The sequence below is a fragment of the Rhinatrema bivittatum genome, chromosome 9, assembly GCF_901001135.1.
Source record: "Rhinatrema bivittatum chromosome 9, aRhiBiv1.1, whole genome shotgun sequence".
Taxonomy (NCBI): domain Eukaryota; kingdom Metazoa; phylum Chordata; class Amphibia; order Gymnophiona; family Rhinatrematidae; genus Rhinatrema; species Rhinatrema bivittatum.
In genome coordinates this window covers 191765096-191780859 of record NC_042623.1, presented here as the reverse complement: position 1 = coordinate 191780859, position 15764 = coordinate 191765096, and the positions used below count along the sequence as shown (strand labels likewise).

The following is a 15764-nucleotide window of genomic DNA, read 5'->3' as shown; positions in this document are numbered from 1 at the left end:
CCCGATCCAAAGGCCGGGAGTGACGCCCCTGCCTGGCAAGGCTTTTGAAAATGGTGCAGGCCGCACTGAAACCGGTACCAAAGTGGTGCGGCCGGCTCTATTTTTAAATTACTGTGAGGCAGGGCAGGAGTGAGTGGGCCTCACTTTTGTGCCATTTAGATCGGGGGGGGGGGGACGGGGGACGACCTCCACGGAAGAGATAAGTGGGGGAGGGGCCGAGGAATGCCCTGGCGATTTTTCTGAGGGGTGGGTGGGGGTCAGAATGGCCTGTGAGAGCCTAACTGGGCTTAACTAAGGCCACAAGTATGCCCAGGCCACAAGTATTTTTTTATCTGTGGGGTGGGGTAGAGATCAAGAGGAGGGATTGGAGGGGCCCTGGCTTTCTTGGGGATGAGAGGGAGTCAGGCCTCGGGGAGGCCCATTTTGGTTTGGTTTTTTGTTTTTTAAACCTGATGCAGCCTGATATTGGGGTTATAACTATTGCCATAGAACAGAGGTTGGCACGAACTTCCAGTACATGTGCCATGCTGTGGGTACATGTGCCATGCTGTGGGAACATGAACATGTGCCATGCTGTGGGTACATGAAGCCCTCCCAGACGTCAGCACCATTCATGGGCTCTGCCAATATCTGCCCTTCTTTCTGGGCCCCCTTTGACTGATAAAGGTTGCCGAGCCGTGCTATAGAAACAGCCACAGCAGTCACAGCTACCTCATACTAAATGGCACATATTTCCTTGCCTTCTTTTATTTTCACAGCCCTCTTCAATCTAATCCCCGTGGGTCTCCGTGTGGTAGCAATTCAGGGCGTGAAAGCGGGATTGTACGTGTCAATGAACGCTGAAGGCTACATCTACAGTTCGGTAAGGACAATATTCTACTTCTCAGAGAAAACAGATCGAGGGACTTTAACAGTGCTAACAAAAGGGAATAGTACTGTCTGTTGTGCAAACATTGCTTTCTGTTCCCTTGTTCTGCCCTTGCCTCGGTATACCTGCAATAACCTGAACCTAAAATGTTGGAAATTGATGTTTTAGTGATGTCTCATTGTTAGTAACAAGCCAGGTCTGTAATGCAGAATCACTTTTACATGGGCATTTCTTTTCCTTGCATAATTATGTTCTTACATTTATAAAGTGCAATTGTACATATCATGAGGAAAAGAGGGCCTAGAAAAAGAGAAAATATTTATCTTATTTTACATTTATCGACCAGAAAAGCCAGATTAGGACAAAGCTATTTTCTGAACTGGAGAAATTTCATATTGATAGACTACTTTCTTTGTACCAAAGAACAACCCAACAAAAATACAATTTTCCAACAATTAAAAATACAATAAACAATCATTAAATCAAACACAATAGAATAAACAATATACTGCAGATTAAACAATCTAATAATCAACACATCAAATAAATACTTTAAGGGTGGAATTTTTCAAAGGCACTTCTGAGGGAAAAGTAGTTCATTACCCACGGAAATGACCCTTGAGAAAACTGCGCAGCTGATAGCCTCATAAAACTCTGCGCAGGTGCACTGTATACGTGTAAAGGCGAGAGGAGGCTTAGTGGGATTGAGATTTACGTACTTGATGCTTTTAAAAAGTATGCACATCAATTCTCTTGACAAAACTGCATGCACCAAATAGCGGGTGTAAGTGTGTGCATATAGTTTTGCTGGGATAATTTTCAAAGCGGATTTATGCGCATAAGTCCACTTTGAAAATTGGTGGAGCAAATATGTGCTAGCTAATTTATGCCCCATGTTGCAAAATTACCCTCTAAATAAATATATAAAAATATTTTTGGAAGACCAAGCTTGGTCCTACTCTACTCTCACTCGAGATGAGCAAAGTCTAAGCTCCAGCAATTTAAGTCTAACTTTATAATGTTATCGTTCACCCAATTTCGCCCCCATACTACCTGGAAGCCCACTGATAGCTATGCATTTTCCCCCAAATCCCGGTCTCCTAGTTGCTTCTGAAGGAGTTGTCCAAGGACCGGATTTTACCTTATTTGAAATGACCTGACAAATCAGTCACTTTAATCTTTGACTGCTGTCATGGCCATGTGGTTGATCTGTACCCATTTTTTGACATTTTAAAAAATGATGCTGCTATGAAGTTGAAATCTCTACATTTGATTTTTTTTCAGGTGCAAAACCCTCTGTCAAAATCAGCTTAACATTGCTATTACTGTAGTAGTACACTATAAACCAATCTATACCTTACTTATATCTATTGGCTCATCCTTTGGGTAAAACGTTTGGGCATTGCTTTTATTAAACTGCATCATAATAGTATGAGAGTGTTGTATCATGCTAATTTTTTGCCCCTGGCATTCTAGGGCTGTGTGCTTTAAGATCCATGATAGGTTTATGGAGATTGCTTAGCCCCTTTAATAGATATTACTCATTAGCTGAACCCAATTTTGGAGATTGACTGATCCCTCCTTTAGATTGTGATGATTTTCAGGTTCTTCCTCTAGAAGTCGATGATTGGCTTGTTCCTCCTATAACTGTTAAGTGACTGGGGTATGTTTAAGACCCACTAGATATTCTCAATCTGTTGTTACATCTATGAAAGTGCTGAAATGACCAGTTTTATGATGTAAAAATAAAATTATATATATATATATATATTATATGTCCTGCCAGACCAGTAACCTGTGGGATTCTCCCTCCCACCAGCAGATGGGGACAGAGTGCGAAAGCTTCCTCTCTGATGTCACTGCCATAAAGATTGGCCCAGCAGAGGGGAAGTCAGTAATCTCTGCCTCCAGCAGATGGGACGGAGCACAGCCGTCACTGGTCCAGCAGTGTAAGAAGGGCCTTAGGGCAACGGCCTTCCCAAAGGTCACTTTCCCTAGGAGCCTGGGCCGGGGTGGGGATCCAGTGGGATGACAGCCTCCCCAAGGCAACTAGTTGTTTTGGTTTTCTGGTTTCCAGACGAAGTCGCCTAATTGTGAGTAAAAAAAAAAAAGGCTGTGAAGCAGCTCGACCCAAACCATTTCTGCTTGCCCCAGGTATGGAGAAGGGGAGGACGTTTGGCAGTTGCAGGGCCCGGTGGGTCCCTGGCGTCGCTGGCTCTTTCTGCTGCAATTGCGAAACACAGTAGTCCAGTGGTTAGGCTGCGAACCAGAGAAACCTGGGTTCGACTTTGACTGCTGCTCCTTGTCACTTTGGGCGGGTCTCTTTGCCCTCCATTGCCTTGGGTGTGGGCTGGATTTGGGCCCTCTGGGGATAGGGAGATGCCTGCAGTGCCTAAATGTAATCCACTTTTGTGGTGCCAAAAGAGCGGAATATAAATCAAATAAATAAATAAGGCTATGCACCAAGCCTTTCTCCAGATGAAAGGTAAGCAGAATAAGGCTCCTTCTTCAGGGGGAAAAGCCCAGGCCACTTTCAGGCTGGGAAGGCTGAAGGGCCAGGTGGAAACCGGGGGGCTCTTCCCAGGAAGAGACTAGGTAAGGAAGAACTGGAGGCTGGGGACTCAGCGGTGCGTTTGTTTAGGGCAGATGAGCTGAGGGCCCTAATTACAAAAGTCTCGCAGGTCCTAAGTCTGAAAGAGGAAATGCCCAAAGCTAGAATGAAGGGAAATCCCATTCTGACCTGGAATAGGAAACCTTTCCCATCCATTCAGCAATCCAGGATATGCTGACAGCGGAGGGGGAGATCTCGGCCTATCTAATAGAGCAGCAGGATAAGGTTAGGCTTCTGTAGCTGAATAGAGGAGATGTGCTGATCTCAGCAATAACAAAGAAGATGACTCTACCAGTAAGAAAGGGAGCAGCCCTGAAAGACCCTCAGGACAGAAAAGTGGAAACGTTACTAAAGAGAGGTTTTGAGCTTCATCCTTGGTCCTTCAGGTAGATATTTGTGGAGTTTATGTAGCCAGGTCCTTTCTAACCTGGTTTCAGTTGAGATCCAGGGTCCCGGAGATGCAGGACCCTTGGAGGATAGGGCGGGGCCGACCCTAGTGGAATCGGCGGCAGCCTTTGTAGCAGATGCTATGTGTGACCAGCAAAGTTAACAGCAACAGAGGACTTGGCTAGGTGGCTTTTATGGCTAAAGAATTGAGCGGTAGATTCAGCGTCCAGGACCAGGTTAGGAAAGCAACCCTTTACTGGGAGGCTCCTGTTTGGAGATGACCTAGAGAGGATGGTCAAAGACTGTGGAGGATCAAGACCCGTCCTAAAGGTTACTGGAAGAAAAGTCCAGAGGCTTCGCAAGGGGGAGGCAACTGGAGACAGTGGCCCAAGGACAACAGAGGGGCAGTAGAGGCCCGATCTCTCGCTCAGTCAGGATCCCGGGCAGGTCTCGGCCCTTTCGGGGGAATGGAAGATTTCCAAAGGAAGGGAACCACCAAGCCCCCCCCCCCCCCCCCCCTAGTGACAAAACCGCACCAAGACGGAGAGCAGGTCCGCTCCATGATTCCCCAGGTAGGGGGCAGATTACAGATCTTTTATCAGGAGTGGGCCAAAACAACAAAGGACCAGGACATAAGAAGCAAAGGGTATCGCCCAGAATTAAGATTGCCCTTAGAGGAGACTTCTTAAATTCCTCCGCATACAAGGCAAGCGGAGGAGACGCAGACGTTAGATGGGTTAGTTCAGCTGCAAGCCATTATCCCTGTACTGCCCAGTCAGGAAGGCGCGGGGTACACTCCTAGTACCAAAGAAGGAAGGAAGCTTTCGGCCAGTGCTGGACCTAAAGTGAGCAAGCGGGGCCTTGGTAGTTCCCCATTTCCGCGTGGAATCACTCGCTACATAAAGGCGGCCGTAAGGACAGGGGACTTCCTGGCAGCCTTAGATCCGTCAGAAGCTCATTTTCATGTTCCCATCAGGAGAGATTTCCAGCGTTACTTACGCTTCGAGAGAGCCGGTCAGCATTACCAGGTCAGGGCGCTTCCCTTTTGGACTGGCCACGGCACCAAGGACCTTTACAAAGGTGATGGTGGTAGTAGTGGCCTCCTTAAGGAAGGAAGGGGGTCAAAGTGCACCCTTACCCGGACGACTGGCCAATAAGAGCAGACTCCCTGCAGGAAGGCCGACAGGGCCACAGAGCGGACGGTTCATGTCCTGGAGAAACTCGGCCCCAGGGCAAAGAGCCGGTTTGAGCCATCTCAGACGCTAGGGCGTACTTTTCGGCACCGAGTTAGGGAGAGCGCATCTGACAGACAGAAGGACAGGGAAGCTGCAGGAGCAGGTGCAGGGCCCTGTCACAAGCTGCACTCTCCTATGTGTGGAGATATCCTCAGGTCCTGGGCTCCACGGCAGCGGTAATCGGGGCAGTGCCATGGGCGAGAGCGCACCTGTGTCCTCGTCGGGCGCACCTGTTGTACAACCGATTGCCACAAAGCCAGCAGCGAAGCAAAGATCTGCCACGGACGTAGCGAAGCAGGCAGAGTCTGCGGTGGTGGTGGCTAGACTCGAGCAAACTTTCCGGGGGAGGAGCCCCCTCTGGAGTTCTCCACGGAGGACAACAGTAAGCACGGACGCAAGCCATCGGGGGGGTAGGGTGCACACGCTCAGGGCCAAACGGCTAAGGGGGGTCCGGGCCACACCAAACGGTTCTACGTTCCACAAACGTATTAGAGAAGGGCAGTCAGGGTGGCCTTAGGCCATTTTCAATCCCAGTCAGGGAACGGAGGGGTCCAGGTCCGCTCGGACAGTGCCAAAGCAGTGGCCTTACGTGAACAAGCAGGGGGGGGGGGGGGGGGAGCACAAAGACTGCATCCCTAGCGAGAGAGGCACGCCTCGTCATGGAGATAGCAGAGGGGCATTTCTTGGATCTCTCCACGGTGCAGATAGCAGCAGTGGACAGTTTGTGGGTGGATTTCCTCAGTCGACGGGAGCTGGACCCGGGGGAATGGGAGCTGTCAGATGATGGGTGCATGGGGTGCCCCCAGGGTGGGATTTAATGGCAACAAGGCCAGCCGGTTCTTCAGCTGAAGGGAAGAACAGGGATACAGGGGGGATGCATTGTCCCAACCCTGGCTGGCAAATCAGATGTCATACATTCCCCCCCCCCCCCCCCCCCCCCCCCCCCCCGGCTGATGATAGGCAAGGTGGTCAGGAAGATTTCTCAGCACCCAGGCTGGACAAGACTGGACAAGACATCCAAGACTGATGAAGGCAAAGCTGATCTCACTCAAAAGAGACAGCTGCATCCTCAAGCAGGGGCCAACAGGAATGGCAAATACAGAAACGTTCTCTCTTACAGTCTGGCTGTTGAAAGGAGGCCAGGAAGCAGTCCCCCTCCATCACATATAAAAGTCGCATTTGGACAATTTCCGAAGCTTGGTGTAAAAGTACAGGGTTGGCTCCCATGCAAACAGGGATCGTTGCTTCAGTCGGTCAGTTTCTACAGGAAGGGCTGGACAAAGGGGGCTAGTGGTTAACACGTTGAGGGGTGCACGTGGAAGCGACGGCGTGTTTCAGAGAGAGCCGTGGAGAGGCAGATCGGCGGCTGCTAACACCGATGTGGTGCGCTTTCTCAGGGGGGAGAGACCTCCTCGGAAGGTCATAGTGCCGCCATGGGAGTAGTAGAAAGTGCAAGGGAACAGGTTACAAAGCGACGCACATGAGGATTTCCTGATGTTACAGGTTAGGTTCCGTATTAGGAGTCGCCACTCACGAAAAGGATCTGGATGTCAGCATGGACGGTACTTTTGAAATCCTCAGCTCAGTGTGCGGTGGCGGTCAGAGAAGCAAACAGAATGTTAGGAATTATTAGGAAAGGAATTGGAGAAGAAAATGGAGAATACCCTGTATTGCTTCATGATAAGACCGCACTTAACTGTGTACAAATTCTGGTCACATCTCTAAAAAGATATAGCTGAAGTGAAAAATGTACCGAGAAGGGTGATGAAAATGAAAAAGGGAATAGAACATCTCCCCATGAGAAAAGACAAGAGGTTAGGGCTTGTTTAGTTCAGAGAAGAGACTGTGGAGGGGAGGGGCGGGTATGATAGAGTTCTGTAAAATCATGAGTGGAATAGAACGGGTAAGTGTGAATCGATTATTTACTCTTTCAAAAAATATAAAAACTGGGGGACACCACATGAAGTTAGTAAACAGCACATTTAAAACAAATGAGAGAACATTCTTGTTCATTCAAAGCACAATTAAGCTCTGAAATTGATTGCCAGAGGATGTGTGGTAAAGGCACAACTGGATTTAAAAATGGTTGGACAAGTTCCTGGAGGAGAAGTCCATAAACTATTATTAATCAAGTAGACTTGGGGAAAGCCACTGGTTATCCCTGGGCATTATCTGTTGTTTGAGATCTTACCTGGTACTTGTGACCTGGATTGGCCACTGTTGGAAACAGGATGCTGAGTTTAAGAACATAAGAAATTGCCATGCTGGGTCAGACCAAGGGTCCATCAAGCCCAGCATCCTGTTTCCAACAGAGGCCAAGCCAGGCCACCTGGCAATTACCCAAATACTAAGAAGATCCCATGCTACTGCTGCAATTAATAGCAGTGGCGATTCCCTAAGTAAACTTGATTTAATAGCCGTTAATGGACTTCTCCTCCAAGAACTTATCCAAACCTTTTTTGAACCCAGCTACACTAACTGCACTAATCACATCGTCTGGCAACAAATTCCAGAGCTTTATTGTGCGTTGAGTGAAAAAGAATTTTCTCCGATTAGTCTTAAATGTGCTACTTGCTAACTTCATGGAATGCCCCCTAGTCCTTCTATTATTCGAAAGTGTAAATAACCAAGTCACATCTACTCGTTCAAGACCTCTCATGATCCTAAAGACCTCTATCATATCCCCCCTTAGCCGTCTTAGCTTGATGGACCCTCAGTCAGACCCAGTATGACAATTCTTACACTGTTATGTACAAAGTCACTTGTAATTTTTGACATAAGAAAATCTCTTGGCCATGTATCTTGGAGATATTTATTTTTTGTCTTGGAAGAATTTGAGCTAATAGGTCCAATGTTGGGTAAAATCAAAGTGTTGAACGTACAACCTAAAGCATCTCTGATAATTAACGGCTTGGTCTCAGCGTGGGCAGGGGAGTCCCCTTTCACTACTCCTGTTTATTTTGAGTGCAGAACCATTATTGTGGAAATGAGCACACAATAATGAAGTGAAAGGGATCACAATTGGGCCAGCAGAGATGGAGCTGGTGCTATTCACTGGCGGTTTCTTCTCATCCGATCCTGAATGCTAGAAAACCCCTTTGGATCTTTCTCGGGGCTCGGAATGAATCCAGGGAAATCTTTGGCACTAGCTCTTGCAGGTGACTTGCCAGAGAGTTGGCTGGGTCTGTTTCCACTTACAATAACTGGCCAGGGGAATTGATATCATATTTGGGGCTGGCACTCCCAAGGGATGTGACTTGTTTCACTTAAGTTAAACTGAGAGGCTATCAGGAGGCTGGAGACCCCTACCAGTTTCATTAGTATAACTGATAAAAATGGATTATACTTTCTAAGTGGGTATATATGTTGTATCTACCAGTTATTTGAGTGTGTTTGTGGCTCATGGTTTGTCTTATTTTGCCATTCGTTTAGATTTATTATTATTTTTTTTAATGATTGCATTTTAAATTGTTCTCCGCGTAGAATTTGCATATTGTGGAATTATAAATATATAAATGAAATAACTCTATTGGATGCTAAGATGTCATTATCTGGAGAGGAAAATATCAGAACGCTAACAGTCCCAGATATGTTTAATTGGATCTTCATCTAGAGCAGAATTACGGCTGATGGTGGTCCCCAGAGGCTGGAGCAGCAGAGGAGACATTTTTACTTTTGAACCCGTTCACTGTGGGGGGTCTAGATCCAGTTTACCGGGTACTGAAAGTTATTCCAAGGAACGAGGCGAGAGGAGGTGGCAGCCCTGTCTGGCAGACCTTGCAGTCTCCTGCCCAGAACCGTATCGATATTTCATTTCCTCGTTTCTTGACTGTGTTGTTTTGGTTTTATACATACGTCTTTTCTACCTTAAATATTTGTGGTTCTCCTATGTTGTTTAGCATGAAAGCTAGGCACCAGTTAATATGACCACATCTCCCCTTATCAAAGATCCCTTCTTTAGGGTACACAGTTTTTTTGTTTTTTGCTTATCCTTATTTGAAATGCAATTCAACCTTTTATTTAAAAAAAAACAGAACCCTGTTGAATCTGTTGCTGGATTTTGAGGACGTGCGATGTAAGGGTTGTAGCAGTCATGGCAGATGAGCCCGCTGAGGAGGAGAATATCAGAAACGGGGAGTTTTTAAAAAAAAAAAAATCAGACTTCTTGCATTTGGTTTTTTTTTTGGCTTTTCCAAACTGCGGCACAAGCCGTGAGATTAACCCCCGTGCCGCTCCTCTCCATCCATGACTCTCGTCAGCTGGTGGAAACATCCCCACCCTGGAAGAGCTGCCTAAATTAGGGAGGAGCTGCTGTCCTTTTAAAAATGAAATGAGAACACGGACGTCGGTTCTGTATCGTTTTGCGTCCCTTCCGATTCGAACGACACAACAAAAATTAAAAAAAACCAACATTTTTTTGGGGGGCTGTGTCCTGTCAGAAGATATTTGTTGATATATAGTCCACAAAGGAGTGCAAAGAACAATAAAGGTCCAATTTTAATCTTCATCAAAATTATTTATTTTTAAATGTTCAAAGTCGCCACTCCAACTTTCAAAAACATGCACAATCGAATGACTGTTTCAGGGTCCCCCTGAAACAGTCATTCGATTGTGCATGTTTTTGAAAGTTGGAGTGGCGACTTTGAACATTTAAAAATAAATAATTTTGATGAAGATTAAAATTGGACCTTTATTGTTCTTTGCACTCCTTTGTGGACTATATATTGATTGTGGAGTGCAACCAGCTCCTTCTCTTATATTTAGAAGATATTTGTTGACCATAAGTATTGTGAATGTTTGACATGTAATCCGCCTGGAGTCACATCGTGCTTAAAGCGGGAATAGAAGTGATTTTAAATAAAATAAATTAAAAATAAGGCATGCATGTTTTAAAAAAAAATAGCTAATGCTAAAAAGTGAACAAATGAAACAGTTGATACAGATGGGAAAAACGAATCGATATGCACGACATAAATCTATAACAAAGTCATGACTTTTTTTTTTTCCCTTAACATGAGAGCTGACAGAAACATGGCGAGGCGTAGAAGTTTGCACTCCTCCCTCAAACTTCAGTCTGGCTGATTATCTTTCCTTTCTGTACAATGTCCGGTTTTCTTTTTTTTTTTTGTTTCGGGATTTGTTGTTAGACAGATATTGCCAAACCAGTACAGACGTCCACGTCTGAATACCCCATGCAAGTTTGTATGATGTTGCTTATTAACTCACCCCCCGATCTAGCTTACTCGCATTCCTAAGAGAAGATTAATACATTTCTAATATTTCAGTATATTTTTAAAACCCAACCATTTTTAAAACTCCGTTTTTCAGCCCTATGCATACTTATTTGATTTTTGGTGTATGGCTGTTATATAGCTTGAGCCTTTACTGCTGTTGAATGTGCTTCTTTAATAAAAGTCTTGAGCTAAAGAAAAAAACCCCTTCATTTTTCAGTCCTGTGTTCTGTGTCGCCATTATCAATCTGTCATCTTCAGGTGTAAATCAAAACTCTGCCAGTCTCGGACATCACTCAACAGCGACATCTAGTGGACAGACTTAGGGTCCTGGAGGGAGCCGCCGTTTGCGGCCAAGGACCGTTGCTGTGAAGACTGGGCTGAGTTCGGAGGGGGTGATATGCAGTGGGTGGGGGGGGGGGGGAATGGGAGGGGCGAGCCCGGGTAACTGCGAATAAAGGCGCATGAAGCAGAAGGATACTGACGGGAAGAGTTCCCCCCTCTAAACGTAAGCTCTTTATTTTCTTGTCAGATTCCTGAGGCCTGTAATGGTGATCTCACTTGGCAAGCTGTTTTGACCATTGCCCCCTAAAACTAAATGGTCAGTTATTAGAAAAAAAAAACAGAGTGTAGAATTTAGTCTGGTGGGCCCAAAATAGTCACTGGAAGTGACTGTGAGCACGGTTCTGTTGAGACTTGTAGCTGCTCATTTTGGTTTGGTACCGCATGCTCTCTTACTATTGGCTTTTTTTTCCAGGGTGATTTATCATGGGTAAGTTTAATTTGTGAGTTTAATGTGCTCCCAGGCCTGCTAATTGCTCTGGCCATGGACTGTGCTTTGGGTTTCGTTAAAGGGATTATCTGTCATCTCCGCATGCAGGGCCAGGGCTCTTCCTATTTACCTTCTGCCTGATCCTTATTTTTCTCTTAGCAATTAATTTTGGCTTCGGCGGTCTTGCCCTGGTGACACACACACACACACCCCCTCGTGCCTGGTTTCCATCCTGAAAAGTTACATGCGGTAGTTCAAGTCTTGGCGGGTGCTGGTTATTTTTCTAAAGCTGCCCCGCACCCTTCGCCGGCGCTCCTCCATCTGGCGTTGTCCGAAGAAAGAGGCCTGATGGGGCCTCGAAGGCCCTGAGAGTGGGCATGTGTGTGAGAGAGCCTGTAGGAGTGTGAGAGAACCTATGTGCATGTAGGAGTGTATGTGTGTGTGTAAGCGAGTGAGAACCTGTAAACATGTGCAAGTGTGCGTGAGCGAGAGCCCGTATGCGCTTGCGGGGGTGTGTGTGAGAGAGCCTGTAGGAGTGTGAGAGAACCTATGTGCATGTAGGAGTGTATGTGTGTGTGTGAGCAAGTGAGAACCTGTAAACATGTGCAAGTGTGCCTGAGCGAGAGCCCATATGCGCTTACGGGTGTGTGTGAGAGAGCCTGTAGGAGTGTGAGAGAACCTATGTGCATGTAGGAGTGTATGCGTGTGTGTGAGCAAGTGAGAACCTGTAAACATGTGCAAGTGTGCGTGAGTGAGAGCCCGTATGCGCTTGTGGGGGTGTGTGTGAGAGAGCCTGCGCATGTGGTGTGGGTGTGTAAGAGATCTGTGTGCATTTATGAATGGATTGTATGTGAGTGAGAGCCTGTGCGCGTGTGTGAATGTGTATGGTGTGTGTGTGTGAGCGCCTGTGTGCCTGTGAGAGAGAGGATAAAGTTTGTGATCTCCCTTCCCCCAATCCACGACAATATTAGGGTGACTGGAAATCAAAAGATCCCAGGTATAGAGAACGGGAGATTCCTTTATTCTTATTAGATTTAACCCTTGGATATTGTTCATCAGCGGCTTTGAAGTATTTATTATATTAATATAGTTTTATTATTAAAATTGATGTTATATTTCTTGATTTTATTACCTTTTTATGAGGAATGATGGTGTTTCTGATTTTCCATTATTGCACTGCATACAGAGTCTGACTTGCAGCTTCCAGTTCAGTTTTTGTCTGCACATTTCTGTTTATTCTGTCAGTCTATAAATGCTCTGCGTATGTGATCAAGGTTTCTGTGTAGAGATTACAGTAGCCTGGTTTATTTCCTAATGGGTGAAGTGGTGTTTTAGGGCCTAACGTAATTGCAGTGTTGCCCTTTCACAGGTAGGGTTGTTGCTGTTTTGAGTGTTGGCATTTAGTGCTGCCTGGCTTTTCAGTGTGTGTGTTGAGGGCTGTAAAATTTGCCTAAGGTGGCCTTATACCCTAGCACCAACCTAGAGTGAGTGCGCAACACGGAGAAACATGGGAGGCAGGGGGTAGAGTTCCTGGGAATGTGGCAGAGTTGCCAGCTTCTTAGAAATATTATCACTGACACTCTATCTGCCACTTCTAACCCGCATAAGACTGATATGCAAACAGCAGCTGAAGCCTTGGAATCTTCCGGATTAGAGAAAGTAGATAAACTTGCTCCTAATATAACTTTCCATATTAGGCATCGTAAGTCAGCATTATGATGCCCCCTGAATTGAGAGCTATGAAACAACATCTACGATGCTGTCCCGGTTGTGCAGGCTGGCCAAAGGTCGTCTCCAAGCAGGAGGCAGGCAGTGCTGGGTAGGGCTGGGCATGCGGGAGAAACGAGATAGGAAATTAGATGAAATGTACTATTCTGTTTCATTTTGTTAGCAAACTTAAAACAATTGACAATCCTGCAAAATTTAGTTGGATTTGACGTTTCGCTTTGAAAACAGAATGAATCCGTCGGGCCTAGGCCCGAGCGCAGCACCCAGAGGCCGGGTCCCAAGGCCAGGGCCCAGGCCCAACTCCGCAATCAGGTCTAGAGACTGTGTCCCAACGCTGGGGCCTCAGTCTGGATCCAGGCCTGACGCTGGGACCCAACGCAGGGGCTGGGTACCAAGGCCGGGGCCTCAGCTAAGACTAGGTCCTGATGCCATGAACCCTTCCGGAGACCGGGTCATGACACCTTGGCATGGAAAAAGGCCCAATGCCTGGACCCAGATGCCTGGGCCTCAGTCCAGGGTCAGACCCACGTTCGAAACCCAAGCCTCAGAGGTCTTCTGTCTTTTTTTTTCTTCATTGGCGAAATGACACCATCTGCTTGGGAGACCCGGAGTCCCTTTCTCCCTACATCAGGACCTGGTCTCCAGAGCAGGTTGCAGTGTCAGGGTGAGGCCCAGGCATCAGGATGCGGTCTCTGTGTCTGGCCTGTGCCTGGGCCCCCCCCATAGGGTGAGGCCCAGGCATTGGGACCCAGCATCCAGGTTGGGTCCCAGCATTGGGCCTGGGCCCAGGCTGAGGCCCCAGTGTCAGAACCCGGTCTCCGGACCAGGTCGCAGCATCAAGCCCTGGCTGAGGCCCAGGCGTCGGGTGTAGGCCTTGAAATCTGGGCCTTGTGTAAGGCCTAGGCCGCGGTCACATTGACCTACTGCATCGTTCGCCCATGCAAGGCCGATAAGGAGACAGGAACAGGGAAAATAAGCACGGAGGGAAGGGCAGGGTAAAACTGGAACAGGGGGCACGGTAAGGCACGGACGGGATGGGCAAGACATCCAGCGGTACAAAGACAGGAATAAGGCAAAACAGAGGCAGGACAAAGCAAGACAACAAGGCTAGGACAGAGAGTGTGGGCAAGACAGGCGCAGGACAGGAGCAGGGCAGGTCAAACCAGAAACAATGTGGGGCAAGACAGGGATCGGACAAACAGGGGCATAAAATAGGCAGAGGGCCACCGGGAGGTCAGGGCCAAGGATCAGGCACACAAATTAAACAAGAACAAAGGCAGGGCGAGAGGAGCACTAGCAGGAAATTTGTGAGCTTGAGGTCGTACCCAGCCTACCTTGACTTAGAAGTGAGGTTCATTCCTGGCATAGTAAGGCTTAAAGACAAACCTGATTGGAGACATCGCCTCCAGCAGAGATGGAGTAAAAAAAATATCACCATATCCTGGAAGTGACTGCAAACGCCCGCCCCCCCCCCCACCAATAATACAACCCCTTTTCCCTGCAGACGAGGTTTCACCCTGCACCTTGATCCATGATAGTGAGACCCCCTAAATTCAAGGGAAACACCCCCCACCGATATTTGGTGTGGTGAATCTAGAGGGGTTCGTTGGGAATTCAAATGATGGAGCGAACTGGATTAAAATCTTTAGAAATATGGGGGAAAAACTCAATATGCTGTATTTATAACATATTATTATTGAACTCTGACTGCTGCCGGTGGGCAGCCCAGCGATCCCCCAGTTCACTCCCTCTGGATCCCCTCACTCCCCAGCCCCCTCTCTCATGCTGAGGCTTTAGGGGTTTTTTTCTGCCCTTTATCACCCCCCACCCCCTGTGCCGTTGCTGGGGGGTGGTGATAAAGGGTCAGTTCTGGTGGCTTTCTTGATATCGCCGTGGAAAGGCAGGGACATTTCATAAGCTGTTTGTCTGCAGCAAGGCGGCTGCTGCGCGTGCGTGTGTGTGTGTGCGCGTGCGTGTGTGTGCGCGCGTGCATGTGTGTGCGTGCGTGCGCGTGTGTGCGTGCGTGCGCGCGTGTGTGCGTGCGCGCGCATGTGTGCGCGCGCATGTGTGTGCGCGTGCATGTGTGTGCGTGTGCATGCGTGCGTTTCGGAGGTCACGAAAAGGGAAACACCCCCATGCGCAAACCCTCCGTGCCCACTTCTCCAATATTCGTTCGACCCTTGCAAGGAAGCGAGGAGCTCTCGTCTCTCGCGTTTAGCTTTCGACGCACCTTGCCTTTTGTTCTCCCCCCCCCCCCCCCTTTCTCTGGCAGAAGATTCTGAAGGTCTGGCTTTTCCCCTTGCACATTTCGCTGACTCCCGACACCCGTGGAGGACGTGCCGTTTCGTTGTGTTGATTGTCTCCGTAATTTATATACTGTGCGGGGAGGCTATGTCACCTACGAAGCGTGATCATTATTGCTTTCCCAGGTGAGAGAAGCTCATAACTCTGGGCACGAACAGTTATTTAGGATTTTTCTCTGTGTCTGAAGGGAAGATTAACAATGCAAAGTCTGAGAGCATATTTTGAGCAAGGACGTTTTAGAGTTAGGATTACTGTACAATTCAAACCACTTCGGCCCTGGGCAGATGTTGCCTACCTCGCAGTAGTTCATTCTTCCTCTCTTCCTAGAGATCTATTACAATGGATCGGAGGTATTTGTTTTGTACATACGACCATGGATAACGTCGGCAGGCATGACCCAAACAATAAAGTCAATAGATTATGAATATTTCTCCCTAGCAGTTAATAAAAGAAGAGGAAAATGTGCAGGGTCGTGAAGTTGGCTTAGCTGCAGTGGCACAAACGAGAGGAATATGAAAAGGGCAAGAAGGAATACAAATAGGGCGAATATCAGTGCCGAAGAATTAAGAAAGGAGGACATATGGTCAAGCAGATAGAGCCAATCCTGCCGCTCCATTGGTCTTTTGTG

The 15764-nt window shown here is 47.4% G+C and overlaps 1 protein-coding gene across 1 annotated transcript in view; it reads left to right on the top strand.

Moving 5' to 3' along the window:
- The window catches only part of LOC115099615 (fibroblast growth factor 12-like), a 33585-nt gene extending 22661 nt beyond the window's left edge, over positions 1-10924 (top strand). Inside the window, exons 3-4 of the mRNA XM_029617347.1 lie at positions 759-862; positions 10865-10924. Coding sequence (XP_029473207.1) covers positions 759-862; positions 10865-10924 — 164 coding nt within the window. The remainder of the gene's footprint in view (positions 1-758; positions 863-10864) is intronic.
- Positions 10925-15764: the final 4840 nt, after the last annotated feature.